Genomic DNA, 11,555 nt, shown 5'->3' on the forward strand with positions numbered 1-11,555 from the left:
TCTGAACACACTGCACAAGACTCCCTCCCAGTCAGCTAAAAGTACGCACGCACAAGACCGCCCTCCCGCCCTCATGTCGGCGTGTCCACCACGCAGGCTGGGAAGCGCGAGCGCGTCGCAGGCGCGCAACGCGCCGCAGGAGCTCCAACCGCGAGATATGCCGCAGCAGCTGCGGGCCGCGGCGGCAGCCAGGCCGGCTGCGGCGGCGGCGCCGCCGCCCGCTCCCAGACGATGGTCTACGCCGTCGAGGAGCCGGCTGGCGAGTACAGCAGTGGGCCCGGCCCCCTCCTGACCCGGCTTGCCGCCGGGGAAGCGGCGGCGCTGCAGGCCTTGTGTTTGCGGAGCGCCTCCGTCCACATTATTTATTCAGCGCGGGAGGGCCGCGGCGTGGGTGGCCGGGGCGTGTGCCTTCTCACCCTTGAGGTAAGAGTGCGGGAGGGGGGTTCAATCGGTGGATGAGGTGTGTGTGTGAGAGAGTTTTTGCGTTGAGAGTCCGATTTTTAATAATAGGGAGAAGGCGTGTGTACTTGTTACGTGAAAACCCGCTGGGACCTGGACGCCAGCACACACGGCTAGATTTCATGGGGCGGGCCGCCTACGGCTTTAAGGCCCTGGGGTCGGAAGCGAGGCCGAGGGAGGGGGTGGTGGCGGAGGCGCGCAGGCGGGGGAGAGGAGGTGCGCAGGGTGGGGTGGGGTGGGGGGGGGGGGGGGGCACCCTGAATGCCGAGCGCAAAGCGCGCAGCGCCCCCATCTCGCGTGCACACACGCCCTGGGGGGGTCGCTCACTGCGCGGCTCTGCAAAAGCGCCCCGCCCCCGCCCCCGCCGCCCGCCCTCGCCCTCGCCCTCGCCCTCGCCATCGGTCGGGAGGGGCTCGCCGAGGAGCGCCTCGAAGACGCGCGCCTCGAGCAGGTGCTCCGTCTGTTCACAGCGAGCCGGCGCGTGAAGAGACGCCGTCCACACACCGCCCTCGCCCCCTTCGACCGGGCCGCTGGCGCCGTGCGGAGGAGCGGCAGCGCCAGCCTCGCCTCCCTCCGGTGCTGCCGCAGCAGCAGCAGCAGGTCGGAGGCGACACACTGAAGGTGGCGGCGAGGCGCCTGCAGGGGAGGGATCGTCCAGGACACGTCTAAGAAACGGACCGGGACGGCTCCAGGAACGGTGCAGGAAGGGTCTAGGAACGGACCAGGAGGGCTCCAGGAACGGTCCAGGATGGAAGGGTCTAGGAACGGACCACGCTCGAAGCACCACCGCCAGGTGCTTGTCGAGCTCGGCTAGATCTCGCTCGTTCTCGGCTAAGTCTCGCTCGTTCTTTTTTTTTTGGAAAACTGTACCCCATGTCCCCCAATGTACCCCACATTCCGCTGACGGCCTCTATCCCAAGGAAGCCCTCCACTAAGCTCGTCCGCTCGCTATGCAGAACAGACATCAAGCCTGGGCTAAACCAGGCATGATTGATGGAACCACGTCGGTGAAAAACGAAAAATTGCCCCTCCGCGAGACCTCGATAGAGTAGCGCTGAAGGCGCTCTTTTTGAAAATTTTTGATTGAAAATAGCACCCCACGTTCCCCCGACGGCCTTTGCCTGACATCCACACGAGGCATACCATGCACTTTCCTCGTCCGCTCGCGCTTGCCGCGCCGCATTGCGCCCGACTATGCCGCCGCGAGCTGCACGCCAGACCCCCGCGACGCCTATTGCTCACGGAACCCGCCGCCTCACCTCACCACCCCCACCACGCGATGCGCCCTCTCTCGCCGCGCGAGCAGCTCTGTACCCCCCTCAGCCTCGCACCGCCTGCCTACTCCCGCTCGCAGGTACAGCCGCTGCCATCGAGGAAGCCGCGAGACGCGTCCGCTGCTGCCCATTCCCCACCCTTGTCCCGCGCGCGACCGCCCTCCCTCTCTTCTGGCAAGAGAGCGACCCGCTCTCGCTTGCTCGCCAATCGCCGCCCGGCTCCAGTCCGAGCGCCGAGGACGCGAGAGAGCGCGCCGGCGGCCTCGTCTCGACGCTCACGCCGCCGACGTACTGCCCGTAGGCTCGGCTCTCCTCTCGCTCTCTCTTCCCGTTCAGCTGCATTCATTTTTGTGTTTTTGTGCAGCCGCCGTCGCTACGCGCCGAATTTTCGTCGTAGTCTCCGCGGTCTTCGATGCGTCCGCGGGTGCCGCCGGTCATCGTGGCCGCCCTCCTGGCGGCGGCGGTCTGCCACGGCGCGGGGCGCAGGCACAAGAATTGCCTGGACGCGCCGTTTCAGCAGTCGCTCCTGCAGAGGCTCATGAGATCCATTCGGCTCTCTGCAGCCGCCGACGTCGGCGGACAGTCGCTCGTGATCCTGGAAAAGCAGTGGCCCACGCACCAGCTGAGCACGGCGATCACGCGCACCCTGATCAGGGAGGTGCTCGGCCACGATGTCGTCGTCAAGCAGTGGCCGGCCACGTTCGGCTCGTACGAGCTCATCGCCAACGGCCAAGCCGACCTGGACATGGAGCTGTGGGCGACGTCTTCGGCCGAAGAGTACGACCGGTTCCACACGAGCGCGAACCGAAGGGGGGCGAACGCGAAGTACATCGTGCATGCGGGCAATACATTCGATCACGGGCGCTCCGGTCTCTTCATGCGCCCCGGCACTGGCCACGAGCACGAGCTCCTCACGGACGGCCGAATGTACTCGTACGCCAACACCACGCTCGTGCCGAAGCTGCCGACGATGGCAGAGGCGCAGTCGCTGTGCGATCCCACGCTGGAGCACGATCCGTGCCAGGAGATGCCCAACCGGATATGCCACGATCAGGAGTGCCGCGCCGTCCTCAAAGTCAACGACGTGTACGACAAGACGCTCGTCGAGAAGATGATCCGCTGCTCGTCGCTGCCGCTCGGAATCGTCTACATCGGCTGGTCGCTCGAACAGGTGCTCAAGACGTACAACAAGTCGCAATCCCTGCTCTTCTACTGGTGGGAGCCGGATGCATACATCACGCCCGATATCATACGCCTCAACTTCGACGCGCCAGACCTGTGCGACTACGGCAGCACCACCTCGAAGCTTCCGTCCAACCTTGCGTGCGACTTCAAAAATGGCGGCGTGCACAAAGGGTTCGGCAAGCGCGTGGAGAAGCTGTACCCGGACGTCAGGCACTTGGTGGAGAGCTATACGATCCAGGCGGCCACCATTTTGACGTGGCGGCGGCAAACATCGGCAGGGGGCACAGGCGCCTTGTTGCCGATCTGAAGCTTACGAGTTCGCTCGCGAGCAACAGCAAGGGCAAGGATGGAGAGGGTGAAATTCGGCTCGGCTGGAAGGGGGCCTATGTGCGCTTTGGCAACACGGAGACCGGGCTGCTCAAGTTGGTCAAAGGGCGCGGCAAGTGGTCTCCGTCGGAAGCGACGGCAGCGGCGGTGGCGGGGGAGGAGGAGGAGGCCGAGGAGGAGGGGGAGGAGGGGGAGGAGGAGGATGCCCCCAAGGGAAAGCGCAAGGAGCAGCCTGGCGATTACCCCTTTGCGCGGCAGCAGGATTGCGATCTACGTTTGTTTGATTTTGAGGCTTTCGGAGGCTTTGGAAAGGAGGTTCGCAGCACCCTGAGGGAGGCGGCGAACCAGCTGAGCAACAAACTTTCGCACGCTCAGCACCTGGACGAGGTCACATGGACCACCAAGAACGGGCACGGGCTGCAGATGCAGCGCTTGTCTGTCGTCCTCCACACCGCCGTGGCGTGGCAGACGGTGAACGAGCTAGCGTGCGGGGAGAGCGGCATTGTGCATGGTGCGGAGTGCATTGCCGTTCTTAACGGAGTCGCTTAGGCGGCTCCGGTGGTGAGCCTGTGTGTGTGCCAGTCCGCGCCAGTCTGCGCCCTTGTCGTGCCAGTGTGCTGTGAGAGAGGCTTGTATCTTAAGAATTCTCCATGGCCGGCGAGCCTCCGCTCCACCGGGTCGGCCCGCTCGTCCACAAGGCGCTCTGCTGCCTGCGCTGCGGCGGCTTCACCGCCTACCGGCCGCCCGGCGCGGAAGGCCCGATCGGCTACGGTCGCGCCGTCTCGCGGCTGATGAACCTGGAGCCGGCCGACGTGGTCGGGTACTACTCGCGCATGCTCGAGGAGTTTGGCGGATCCAAGCTCGTCCGGTACCTGCTCCGCGACTCGCTCGCGTGCACGCTCGCGCAGAAGCACAAGCTGTCGACGCGGGCGGCCGCGTACCGCAAGCTGGGCGCGACGCTGCTCGGCTTCCCTCTGCCGTCGAGTCAGCGGCCGCGCCGCTTCCGGAGCGAGCAGGCGGCGCCGACGTGGCCGTGCTCCTACACGTCCGGCTGCCCGCTCGGCCACGGCGACCAGGTGGCCGAGATGTTTGAGACGCTGCGCGAGGCAGAGGCGCACGACAAGGCTGCGTGGCGCGCTGCGGACGCGAGGGTGGGCGAGGGGCGGGCGGCGATCCGGCAGCGGAGCCCGCCCGGCTGGGCGCTGGCCGCGGGCACGTCGAGCTCAATCGACCTCTCCCTCCTCCGCCAGCTGCTCGATCGGCGGCGGGAGCTGCGCGAGGCGCGCCGGTTCGTGGAGCGCGCACCGCGCGTCCGGGACACGTCCATGACATGTCCGAGACACGGCCCCAGGCGCGCCGGTTCGAGGAGGGCGACTCGATCCGCGCCCACTTGGGCGAGCGCGGCGTGCACGTCAACGACCGCGACAACCGCTGGCACACCGCCGACGGCCGGCACGGCTCGATCGAGCCCTTCAGCGTGGAGCCTCGGAGAGAGCAGTGGGGGACCTACAGCTGACTGAGAGTCCACAGCTATTTCTACAGTATCAGACCCCAAACAGCCCAACGAGACCAGAGATGCGTGTGGTCGGTTAAAAAGATTCGCAAGGCCGACTCTCAAAGATCAAGGGGCAAGGGGTAAACAAGTATGAAGTAAACGAACGCGGCGCGCCGGCGGGGGCCCGCCGCGCGCTCGCCGCTCGTCGGCAAGTCTGCGCCTCGACGAATCGGGCATGCGAGAAGATCACTCTTCCCCCCGTCCCTAACACTGTGTTTGCATGCACATGCTCCGCGCGTGACGCGTTTAATCGGGTTTCCCGCGCCCTGGCCACGCTCTTGTGCACGCCGGCACGCGCGCAGCCCGCAGCAATGGGCGGTCATCCCGTCGTGGCGAGGTTGAGGAAGGTTGTGCCGACAACGATGAGCGCGATGCCAGTCACCTTGAGGGAGGAGACGGACTCGCCGAGGAACGCCATGCCGACAAAGGAGAGGACGGCCATCACGGCCGCCGACCAGACCGCATACGCGATCGAGATCTCGAGCGCTCGCAGAGAGAAGTTGAAGCCAAGGAAGGAGGCGGCGTAAAAGACGCACGCGAGCGCCGCCTGGAGGGGGCGGCTAAAGCCCTGGGCAGCGTGCATGAAGTAGGTGCTCACCAGCTCGAACAGAGTCGCCGCAAACAGGACGCCCCACCCCTCGGCGACGGACATGCCGCCGCGCAGCGGGAGCAGCGAGAGCAGCGCCGAGCTGTCGGCACAGGAGGACGACGGGCTCGCTGATCCCGCGGCCGGCGCGCCGCCGGCACTGGTGAGGAGAGGCTGTCCCGAGGGCGTTAGTCGCATTATAGTCGACAGAGAAAGAATTCTTAAGAACAAGCCTCTCTCACAGCACACTGGCACGACAAGGGCGCAGACTGGCGCGGACTGGCACACACACAGGCTCACCACCGGAGCCGCCTAAGCGACTCCGTTAAGAACGGCAATGCACTCCGCACCATGCACAATGCCGCTCTCCCCGCACGCTAGCTCGTTCACCGTCTGCCACGCCACGGCGGTGTGGAGGACGACAGACAAGCGCTGCATCTGCAGCCCGTGCCAGTTCTTGGTGGTCCATGTGACCTCGTCCAGGTGCTGAGCGTGCGAAAGTTTATTGCTCAGCTGGTTCGCCGCCTCCCTCAGGGTGCTGCGAACCTCCTTGCCAAAGCCTCGGGTCGAGCTTCACGGCGTTGTCCGAGTTGGAGACGAGGTCGGCGAACGGCGCGGGCAGGTAGTAGCAGATGACCGTGAGGTTGCAGCAGTGAGTCTTCGGGTAGGCCTTGGTGCCCCAAAACGGGTTGGCGAGCACCTGAGGGGAGGTTAGGGGGGGATTCGCGGGGCTCGGGTCGGCCGGAGGCTGGGGCCTGGGAGGGCGCCGCAGCAGGGATAGTGGCGGTCTATCGCGCCACCTCGAGGTGTTTGAGTGTGTGTAGATGAGGGGCTTCCCCTCGCGAAACAGGGCGTCAGTGGTGCTTGAGCTCGCGCGCCGGCAGCGGCCGTCCTGCGTAAAGAGGCCAGGTCAAGCAAAGGTCAGGTCCGGGCCAACTGTGCTAGAGCGGGGCACAGGGCTGCGGGGGGCGTTCGCGCACCCCGAAGACGGTGTTCAGCGGGAGCGACGCGGCCTTGACCGACGAGGACGGATCGATGCTCATCCAGCCGAACAAGCTCGCGAACGGCGGGCCAAAGGCGAGAATCCAGCGATCGAGCTCGTGCTCCGGCCCGGGCGGCTCTGTCCCGTGTTTGGCGTAGTTGTAGATGTCGGCGTAGCGGGTGATGCCGCTGGTCTTGCCGCAGTTCCTGCCGCTCCGAAACTTCGGCACGACCATCTCCTTTTGACTCTTGGGCACAAAGCTGTTGGCCGGGTCCGGGCTGACGACGGCGATGATGTTCTCCACCTGCTGCTGGACGAGCGGCAGGATCGCGTAGGCGTCGTTGGTGCCTCCGTCGCCCAGCTCGAGCGTCCGCAGCTCCTGCTCCCCGGCGGGGGCGTCGCGCGGCGCGATGTCCGCATCGACCTGCACGGCGATCGATTTGAGGCAGCGATCCACACAGCGGTCGAGGCGTCTTGCGCAGCGGCCGTTCGGCGCCGGGTCCAGGACTGCCGTCTGGAAGGCCATGCTTGACGCCGCGGCCGCGAGCTCGACGCTGAAGCGAGTGTAGCCGCCAAAGCAGCCACGCAGGCCTATCGAACCAGCTGCTGCCCAAGAAGGTCGAGACGTGGGGGGCGCGGGGGGCGCGGTCTGAGGCACGGTTCGTAAGTAATTGTCGCGGACGAGGGACGATGGGGCGGGTGGTCTGGTCACTGGTGCGTGGTGGAGTGGGCTGGGGAGTTGCGGGTTGGTGTAAACAAATTCCCCATAACAGCTAACCCGCACAAGAGTAGGTAAGGCCATGTCGTTTACTATCAGGACGGCAGGCGCCCTCTCTCCTCCGACCGCCCGCATCACGCGCACCAGTGGCGAAAGCGTGTACCCAGTGCTGCTCAGACCCCCGGCCCACCCCACCCCCACCCACCCCCACTCACCCTCCGGCAGCCCCCCCCACGCGCCGCTCCGTCAAGCCGCTAGGGGCACCTCCCCACCCCCACCGCTGGGTCGGGCGTGTTGGAAACGGTCTTGGCCGGCTTCTCGACCTCCTTGGCAGCCTCCTCGGCGACAGTGGCACACCACTTCTACACCTCCGTCTCCAACCAACCATCCGCGACGGGCGCCTCCTCGGCGACTGCCTCCACGGCGGCGGACACCTCGGGGGCGGCGGCGGACTTGGCGGCGGCCTCCTTGGTGGTGGCCTCCTCCTTCACGACGACGTGGTCGTTCTTGACGCCGCACGCCTGGGGGCGAGGGCGAATACGCAAGTGTTCGGAGAGACCGGAGGGACGATGACGATCCTAGCGTGCGCACGCGCACCTCGGCTCCGAGGTCCGAAGACGAGCGCGTCGGCTTCACCCTCGCCGTGGTCGGCTTCGGCCCGCTCGCGCGCGGAGGCGGCGGCTGGGGCGGGGCGCTGGTGGAGCACGCAAGCAGCGGGGCGCGCGCGACGCGGCTGCCCGACAGCGATGCCGCTGAGGCCGAGTCTTGCGTGATGCCGGGCTTCACGGGAGCCGTCGCCGCAAACTCGACGCCGCCGCCGGCTCGCACCATCGGCGAGATCTCCACGCGGATCCGCCCCCGGGGCTGCTGGTTGCCCGGCTGGAGTGCCTCGGAGATTTCTCGCGCCAACGCCCCGGCGTCGCTCAGCTCTGGCGGGCTATTGGCGGACTGGGTCTTCCGGCAAACGTGGCGCGCGGCGAGGGCGACAAAGACGGCCGCCGCGCAGACGCCCACCTGTACATGGGGCTGGGGTTGCGGACGAGCGCGAGCCTGTGCGAGGCTTTCAACAGTGTACGGGCGACGCACGGTGGCGGCAACGGTGTAGGCAACGGTGGCAGTCGTCGACCGCGGCTCCACGGGAATGGGCTCGTCCGACGTCGGCGGGGCCGGTGGGGCGTTGGGAGGTAGGCAGGCCTTCTGCAAGACATGGGACACGACCACAAAGTCGCCGTCGTCGTCCGGACTCTGCTGTGAGGAGTGGCACACCTTGTATGTCCCCGCCGCTGGCAGCCAGACAGGCACCGAACCGTTCGCGCTCATCTGGCCGCCCTGCGTGCTGCGCGCCTGCGTCGCGCCGTCGCAGTCCTTGCTCCCCGCGGGCATCAGTACGAGCCACTCGTTCACGCCGACGAAAGTGCCCTGCACGGAGAGGTGAGCGAGGCGTTAGCACCCAGTGATGTGCGGCAGGAGGGGCACTGGGGCACGGATGTACACTCCCCATCTCTCCGTCTCTGCTACCCGGGAGTGCAAGGAACGGGGGAGCAGCAACCTCGACAACGACGGCGCTGGGCGAGCCGGCCGGGACGCAGCTTGGCTGCAAACGCAGATCGGGGGGCGACGGTGGGATGGCCGGCGGCGGCGGAGGCGCATGCGGCGGAGTCGATGGCAGGGACGGGGGGGAGGGGGCCGCGAGAAAGGGGACGCTCTTGGAGCAGACCGGCTCCGGCTTCATCTGCAGGTAACACTGGATTTCGCACTCTTCCTGATGCAAGGTGAGGCCCTCCTGCCCGAGCCCGCTCCACGTCATGCCGTCCCAGCCGTCGCAGCCGTCGTCGTACATCTGGAGCACACAGGGCACGCCTGGAGACACGTCCACGAAGAAGGTGCGCTCCCCACTCGAGCCGCCCCGCGCCATCTCCAGCACCTGCTGCTCGCGGCAGAGAAGATTCCAGCTATGCTCGGTTCCGAACTCTCCGGCGCTCACGGTGATGACGTGCCGAGTCGCCGGCCCGTACGGAGGCAGCGGCGGGCTCGACGGCGGAGGCAGCGGCGGGCTCGGCGGCGGCGCTCTCGGCGAGGCGGGGCCGCAGACGCAGCTGTATGTGGAGCTGCACTGCGGAGGCGGAGCGGACGGACTGTGGTAGCCTTCCTCATTGTAGAAGACGTAGTCATAGTAGTAGCCGTAGTAAAAGCTGTTGTATGAATGTTTGAGGCAGCCCCCAGGGTGCGACGACAGCCTCTCTCCCCGGCGGTGCTGCAGCCCGAGCTCCACCGCCGCCTGCTCGCAGTCTTGCTCGGAGGAGATGGCGTGCGGGCAGAGGCCTGAATCAACGATGTTGTAGAGGGGCGGCGGGGCGGGCGGAGACGGAGGAAGCTGGGGCGGAGATGCGGGAGAGGGCGGCAACGGCAGCGGAGGGGGCGGAGGGGGCGCGGTAGGTGGCGACGACGGCGGCGCAAACTGCGAGAAGGAGACGTCATCCAGCGCCATGTCCGACGCGTAGTCCCATCCGGTCCTGCCGTTGAAACGCACCTGTGTCGTGGAGGCGGGCAGGACGACCGACGCGTCGAGCCAGGCAAAGCCCTTGTTGCCGCTCCTGCTCCAGAGCGTCGACCATCCGCTGCCATCCACGTGCGCCTCGACGGAGAGGGTGCCCATGTCCGAGCCGTGCATGTGGTAGAAGAAGGAGAGGGTGGCGTCCTGCTGGAGCGAGAAGAGCGGGCTCTCGAGCCGGTGCAGCTTGTTGTAGTGGCTAGAGGCCTCGGTGTAGAGGTAGGAGCCCGAGCCGGTGGTGTGGTCGCCGCTCGGGCCTGTGTATGACGATGGCGTGCCGCCGCTCGTGCGGGTCCAACGGTACCCGGCCGGCGCGGTGTCGGTCCAGAAGCATTTGTCCAAGTCAAAGGTGCAGCCGAGCTGCTCGGAGAGGGGAGGCGCAGAAGGCGGGGATGGAGGCGGAGACGAGGGCGAGGCCGACGGCGGCGGTGGCGTCAGCGGCGGGGAAGGCGGTGCCTCCACGCAGCATCCGTCGCACTGCGGACATGATAGTAGCAGAGTCTGGGCTACGAGGTCGTCGCATGACATGCTCTGCAGGAAACTGCAGTAATGGGAGGAACCGCACTGCGCGGTAGCGTTGCACGCTCCCCCTCCCAGCGGAGGTGATGGCGAGGCAGACGGTGGCGGCTCCGAGGGCGAGGCCGCCGGCGGCGGAGGGGAGGGCGATGTCGACGGCGGCGGAGGCGAGGGCGAGGCTGCGGCGAGCGTCAACAGAAGCAGATACCTCATTAGCGGCACTGGACCTGTCGAAGACACGCTGTCGAGGACTCGTCAGCTCGCATTTTTGCGGCGTGCCTTTAAACTCACTGATTTCTCTCTCTCTCTCTCTCTCTCTCTCTCTCAGATCAACAAAAGTGGTATTGTCTCCCGCTAACGGATCTGATCTGCACTTGCAAGACAAGACAGACACCCTCCCTGCTCCACACGTGTGCACACACCCTCACCCTCTATCCTCTCTCCTCTCTCTCTCTCTCTCCTCTCTCTCTCTCTCTCCTCTCTCTCTCCTCTCCTCCTCTCCTCCTCTCCTCCTCTCCTTGCCTGTGCTGTCTGCCTGACTCAGGCGCTCAATCTGCCGATGCGTGATCGTGTGTGTGGGTCGCTCCGAGGGGCCCTGTGTGATCCGACGGGTAGGGGGTCTGTGCCCGGGCGGTGTCCGGTGCGGAGTCTCTCTCTGATCCCGCCTGTGATGTTGGGTGTGAGGTCGTGGCGGCAGTGAACCCAAGGGGGGGGAGCTGATCCCACTCAGTAACCAACTCTCAGGGGCAGTAGGTGGGCGAGCTTCAAGCGCGCTCATCTCGATCGACAAGGCGTCGCTACGCGCGGTCTCCGCGGGGGGAGCTGCGTCGACGGGTGCGGGACCGCGGCGCAGCCGGTGCCGCGGCGATGCCTCCGGCTGTTGCGGCGGGCGGCTTGCTGCTCGCTGCGATGGCGAAAAACTCGTCTCGTCGCACACCAAGGGCTTATGCTCTGGCGAGACGTGAGGCGCATGCGCCCAGGATAGGGAGGGCGCATGCGTAACGACGCTGCTAGAGATGCCTTTCGGGGCCCAGAGATAAACTTCTGATGCCATGCGTGACCTAGTAGTGATCTCCCCAGATCTCCCCAGATCTCCCCCTATCTGCGGCACGTTCGAGATGCGCTCGCGGCTGCCTCTGCGGGCGCGTTCGGCGGTGCACGAGACGTATGGCGCCAAGGGCAACGCGCAGCTGCTAAACTCGTACGGCTTCGCCCTCGTCGCCAACTTCGAGCCGGACCGCAGCAGCAACGACGTGCGGCCGCTGCCGCTCCCTGCACCACGAGGCGACTCCCTCATCTACCAGCCCCCTGCCAACGCGCTGCTCCGGATTGGGCCGAAGCGCTACAGCTATCCGCCGCTGGCGGCCGCGCTCGACGCTTTCCGAGCCGCCGCCGCCGGGGC

At 66.6% G+C, this 11,555-nt stretch overlaps 2 protein-coding genes across 2 annotated transcripts; both read right to left on the reverse strand.

Annotated features, from left to right (window-relative positions):
• Positions 1-5,119: 5,119 nt before the first annotated feature.
• EMIHUDRAFT_250938 (hypothetical protein) lies at positions 5,120-5,452 on the reverse strand (the record flags this gene model as incomplete). Its single annotated transcript, XM_005793441.1, has 1 exon — positions 5,120-5,452. One exon carries the CDS (start codon positions 5,450-5,452, stop codon positions 5,120-5,122), a length of 333 nt encoding a protein of 110 aa, XP_005793498.1.
• Positions 5,453-7,104: 1,652 nt separating this feature from the next.
• On the reverse strand, positions 7,105-10,426 carry EMIHUDRAFT_446728 (hypothetical protein). The gene is made up of 4 exons (XM_005793442.1): positions 8,636-10,426; positions 8,173-8,505; positions 7,684-8,100; positions 7,105-7,607 (listed from the first exon to the last, which is right to left on the reverse strand). Exons 1-4 carry the CDS (start codon positions 10,364-10,366, stop codon positions 7,449-7,451), a joined length of 2,640 nt encoding a protein of 879 aa, XP_005793499.1. The 5' UTR covers positions 10,367-10,426; the 3' UTR covers positions 7,105-7,448.
• Positions 10,427-11,555: the final 1,129 nt, after the last annotated feature.

The sequence above is a fragment of the Emiliania huxleyi genome (assembly GCF_000372725.1).
Source record: "Emiliania huxleyi CCMP1516 unplaced genomic scaffold EMIHUscaffold_1009, whole genome shotgun sequence".
Taxonomy (NCBI): Eukaryota; Haptophyta; order Isochrysidales; family Noelaerhabdaceae; genus Emiliania; species Emiliania huxleyi.

Excerpts from the sequence above, each read along its gene's own strand:
- EMIHUDRAFT_446728 (XM_005793442.1), bottom strand. The coding sequence starts at position 10,366 with ATGAGGTATCTGCTTCTGTTGACGCTCGCCGCAGCCTCGCCCTCGCCT. Across the intron at positions 8,506-8,635 it reads CCAGCGCCGTCGTTGTCGAG|GGCACTTTCGTCGGCGTGAA; the intron begins GTTGCTGCTCCC and ends CTCTCCGTGCAG. Across the intron at positions 7,608-7,683 it reads CTTCGGACCTCGGAGCCGAG|GCGTGCGGCGTCAAGAACGA; the intron begins GTGCGCGTGCGC and ends CCTCGCCCCCAG.